The sequence below is a fragment of the Phaseolus vulgaris genome, chromosome 5, assembly GCF_051622355.1.
Source record: "Phaseolus vulgaris cultivar YP4 chromosome 5, ASM5162235v1, whole genome shotgun sequence".
NCBI lineage: Eukaryota > Viridiplantae > Streptophyta > Magnoliopsida > Fabales > Fabaceae > Phaseolus > Phaseolus vulgaris.
Genome location: NC_143502.1, coordinates 34,860,421 through 34,865,643, shown reverse-complemented (window position 1 = coordinate 34,865,643; position 5,223 = coordinate 34,860,421). Strand labels below are relative to the sequence as shown.

Genomic DNA, 5,223 nt, shown 5'->3' with positions numbered 1-5,223 from the left:
TAATATTTTTTGTTTTATTTGAAATATATTTAATTTTTTATTATTATTATAAATATATCAAATAATTTTAAGGCATGTATAGTTTATTTTGGGATAAAATTAGAAAATATGTTTAAAAAAATTAAATAGTTTTAATTATTTTTTATTATATATTGAGGACAAAAAGATAAGGTTATAAGAATTAATGTGTGATTTTCCCTTCTGTCATTCATGTTTCTCTGTATTGCAGCCAACCTCAACTATCCCTTATTCTCTTTTCCATTAGAGTTTGATTTCACAGCCAGAGTGCTACAAAAATGGCTCACCAGAGAGAACTTGATTCATTGAAGATGATAGAGCGGTGTCAAGTTTCTCCGCCACCAAATTGTGTTCCTTCAACCACCCTTCCCCTCACTTTCTTCGATATTCCATGGTTCTTCTGCAACTCCATCCAACGCATCTTCTTCTATCAGTTTCCCCACCCCACTCACCACTTCCTCCAAACAGCACTTCCCATTCTCAAACACTCTCTTTCCCTCTCTCTCCAACACTTCTTCCCCTTTGCCTCCAATCTTATCGTTCCACCACAACTCCATCTCTCTCACATCCGTTACCTTCATGGCGACTCTCTCTCCTTCACGGTTGCAGAGTCCACAGCAGACTTCACTCTCCTCACTTCTCATTCACCTCAAGACGTTCGAAACTGGCACCCTCTTCTTCCCACCTTGCCTACCCCTCGTCTGGAGCAAGATGGCACACGTGTGTTTCCTCTCATGGCCATTCAAGTCACGGTTTTCCCAAACTCCGGCTTCAGCATATGTCTTACCTTCAACCACTTTGCTGGGGATGGCAAATCACTTCATCACTTCATCAAGTTTTGGGCTTCTCTTTGCAAGGCAAAAGGGGACTTGGCTTCCATTGAAACCTCTCTGTCTCTTCCTTCACACGAGAGAGACAAAGTTAAAGACCCGAAGGGGCTTAAGTTCATTTACTTTCAAGAACTTGAACATTGTGATTCGAAAATCATGGAGTTCGCGGGGCTCGTGCGAGATCTTTCCACTAACAAGGTTCGCTTCAATGTTGTACTCGATCTTGAACAAGTTGAGAAACTAAAGAAATGGGTCTCTCTTAAATGTGCCACTAACGATTCGGGGGCATTACACATATCAACCTTTGTTGTTGCGTGCTCTACAATTTGGGTTTGCAAGATTCGGTCGGAAGAGGAAAAGGCCAATTGCTTTTCGCAAGAGTGTGATGAACTTTGCCACTTGGTGTTTCCAGCAGATTGCCGTGATCTTCCTGAATTTTCATTACCTTCCACGTACTTTGGAAATTGTTTAACCTTTCGCATTGTGGCAATAAGGTGGAGTGAGCTAGTGGGAAAAAGTGGTATTGTAGGGGCAGCAAACGCCATTGAAAGACAAGTTAGAGATTTGAAGAGTGATGCTTTGAGAAATGCTGAAACGTTGATCTCAGATTGCAGAGAGCTAACGAAACCAGGTAAATCTGTGCTGGTTATTGCAGGTTCACCAAAATTGGGTGTGTACCAGACTGATTTTGGTTGGGGAAAGCCTAAGAAATGTGAAGCAGTGCATATTGAATCGTCTCGATCAATTTCTCTTTCTGAATGTAGAGACGAAAAAGGAGGAATTGAGGTTGGATTGGCTCTTGAAAGGACTCTCATGAATAAGTTCACCAACATCTTACAAGAGCAACTCCACAATATTAATAAATTGTAAGTGAACCCAAAATATATTCTCGTTTAACCTCTATTTCTGTTTAGTGTTTCTGTGATGCCTTATAGTGGTTTGTTGTTGTGTTTAAACCTACCGTTTTAGGTCATTTGGACAGCTTAAACATTGAAATTTTAGATGTGATTATAGGTATGGTTAAAACCAGGTTGGATTAGGTCTTCATGAATCTGCCATATACTATATATGGATTTAAATGGGTGACTTTTTTCCACGAATTTCAAACAGATTGATCTAAAGGGGAATCTTATGTAAAATCAAACTTATAAATAACCAATTAAACATCTACACTAACAAAATAAAGTAACATGCTAACTTGCCAAATAAAGAATTCCAATATTTAAAATAAGAAAGGAAACCATGTTTCTTCCCTTCCTCTACGTATAAAAAAGAAAGGAAACTAGTGATTCTTTCTTCCATCTACATATTTTATATTTATCTTTCTTTTCAGCTCAATGACCAACTGCATGACTTGTAAGTGGTTGTTTATTAGATAGAGATATCAAAATATGACTTTCGTTTGGAGTTACCACAAGGAAGCAAGGAAGGAAGAAAACATTATAGAATTGTTTAACCTTTAAAAGTTTTGTAAGATGAAAGTCAATGAAGAAACTTAATGTAGTCCTATGTTTACGTAGTTCTTTGTAATTTTTCATATGTTATGATTTGATTGATGTCTGATTGGGTTAAATGGATGAAGAAAATTGAATGAAGAAGATAAATTTGGTTAGTGAATATAGAGACTTAGAAGAGATGAGGCCAATTCCTAAGTAATTCTAAGCTAAACACAAAACTAGTGCTAAAACAAAGTGAGTAAATTTCTTTTCAATTTTAATCCTTTACAAGAGAGTTGACACTTTTATTTACAGTGTGCCAAAATTCAGAAAAAATTAATCTAAAAACTCTTCACTCAACTTGACAAGTGTAGGCTTTATCTCATTGGAGCAAATATTTTTAAATTAGAGGTTGGCAAGTGACCATTCTTAGTTGGTGAAAATCCTTTCTATTAAAAGGATGTCATGTGAACCTTCATGCCTTATTTTTCACTTCATGCTTTATATTTGCACTCTATTCATTTATTTGTTCACCCTAAATGGTCTAGAGCTGCATTGGATTAAAGAAATTCAATTGTAACTTTAGCTAGACTTTATTTTTCTATTTACATCATACTCTAATTCATCCAATATATATGATCCATGAAAATAAGTTCAATACATGGTCCAAGTACAAGTCCAAATAAATCCCAAATACAAGTCTAATTAAATCCTACACAAAATTACCAAATTACAAATTTACAAAATTAAGAAAATGAAGAAAAGTCTCTTAGAAATGAATGTTCTAATCAAAGTTCTATCTTCTTCAATCTTATTAACTCGGATGTGGTAACTCCATGGTTCTCCATCAAAACTTTTCAAAACAAAAATCATATTTCACACTTTCCATTAAATAAATTACGTGTAATGTAACTATTATATTACTCTATTTTTATTTTGATACGTAAATTGATGGAAAGTGTCTTCACGAATTATTATAATTGTATTTTATTTTTGTAGAAATCAAATTAAAAGTATTTGAACAGTTATATAAAAGTACAATAGAAAAAATCGAAACAATATGACCATAGTTGGATTAGCTAGATTGTGAATTAATTAAAGAGCACACTTTTATAAAGAATTTGAAATATTTTCTGATAAAATATATAATTTTAATAGAATATTTTAGATTAATTTAATTATTTACATTGAATTATTTTAAATTATATCTACAAAATAAGAATTTTCTATCCTTTCTCAAATTTACATTTAATTTCTTTATATTTTCTTCTTTAATTCAATATCAATTGAGATATGTTAGGTTAGTTTTGTTCAAGATATCTCGGTTTTTTATAAAGATAAAAACAGCAACATCGTCTTTTCTATTGATACTAGTGATATTTAGTGTGTGTTTGGATTGGGGAGGAAATGTGTGAAAATTTGAGGGTGTGTTTGCATGCACTACAACACACCACAAAATCGATTCTAAACTTTAAATACACCTTAATTCTATCTTCTATATAAGGTTCATGGTAATCATTATCAATTTAAACAAAATACATAATCGATTATTCCTTATCTTTATCGATTTCACTAACCTTTTGTATCCAAGTTTCTATGTTTTCCAGAAACATTATTTTGATGTCAACCACAAAACCCCTCCCTCATAAACAACACAGTTAAAATGGGCTCAAGAAATCACATGCAAACTCTCTAGACAAGGGAAAAAAGCTCAACGACACAAGCTCTCTATAATGCTTTGAAATGGTACAGATAACCTTCACCTTTGGAATGCTTTGAAATGGTGCCAAAAAAGATGTTCATGGGTTTAAGCATTTGAACTAAAAAATTGCAAAATTAGTCAAAAATTCTTCTACATGGATTCCTCTTGCATGTCTCTATGCGCAGTTCTCACACAATTTTCATATGCATGCACAATGTAACGAAAGACATTTAAGTAAAAGGCATAAGGTCTATGTGGCTTTACTCTTTTTTCTCTGCTCATGAGAGAGAAACCAAAAACATTTTTTTATCAGTAATAAACAATAAATTAAATATGGACCACTTCAGGGGTGATCCAATCGACAATCCTCACAACACCAATTCTGGAACTACGCGACAAAATTACATCACTTAACCAACGTCTTACAAACCAATGGATCAAGACAACAGTTAGAGTAGGAAAAAAAAACAGAATGTGACTTAAAAGTAACCCAAGACCAAACCTTTAATTGAATCATAACAAACATTTCTAAAAATTCAATCCCCCCCCTTTGAAAATGACATTATTCCTGTGCTTTCAAATCTCGCTAACTATTGCAATCAAAATTACTCCCCAAACATCATTGACAGAATTAGAGGCGTTACACAACCTAAACTGAAAACAAATTTAATAGTGGATCATTGTGACTCACTGACATTACACCAAGCCAAGCCAAACAATGACTCCATACTATCCAAGCAATTCTGCATTCAAAAAATAAATGACGACAAATCTCTTCCTCTACCCCACAAAGACTACACTAAAGGCTTTCAACCGCAATTCCGCGCCTTTCTAAATTGGCCCTAGTTGCAATCTTATTTTCCAGTACCCTCCAAGTAGAGACAAAAGCAGAGACAAGTGCAGAAGGCACGACTTTACTCCTCCAAAACATTTTATACACAAATACATTCTCCCCTTCGCGTGCCCTCCTTAAACAATTGTAAGAAGACTTAACCGTATAAATAGGAAATTCCCCATCTTTCCAAACCCAACTGTCCTTCTCTTCCATGTCAAAACTCAACCCTTGAAGACCCTGGAAAAAAATACACACCAAAGGCTTTTCCCATTCAAATAGACTCCTCCTCCAAGTTAATTGCCACTCCCAAGAACCATTAATCCATTTCTCAAGCTCATCCACCTTAGCATCTTTGCAAGAACTCAGGGAGAATAACCACGAATAAACACGCTTTAGAGCTCC

The 5,223-nt window shown here is 34.5% G+C and overlaps 1 protein-coding gene across 3 annotated transcripts; it reads left to right on the top strand.

Moving 5' to 3' along the window:
• The first annotated feature begins 204 nt into the window (after window positions 1-204).
• On the top strand, window positions 205-4,238 carry LOC137835497 (coumaroyl-CoA:anthocyanidin 3-O-glucoside-6''-O-coumaroyltransferase 1). 3 transcript variants are annotated; one of them, XM_068644030.2, is made up of 2 exons: window positions 205-1,714; window positions 3,892-4,238. In XM_068644030.2, exons 1-2 carry the CDS (start codon window positions 297-299, stop codon window positions 3,944-3,946), a joined length of 1,473 nt encoding a protein of 490 aa, XP_068500131.2. In that variant the 5' UTR covers window positions 205-296; the 3' UTR covers window positions 3,947-4,238. The 3 variants fall into 3 exon arrangements, with proteins under 3 accessions (XP_068500131.2, XP_068500130.2, XP_090158100.1); XM_068644029.2 differs by having other exon boundaries at window positions 3,876-4,238; XM_090301974.1 differs by lacking the exon at window positions 3,892-4,238 and having other exon boundaries at window positions 205-1,927.
• Window positions 4,239-5,223: the final 985 nt, after the last annotated feature.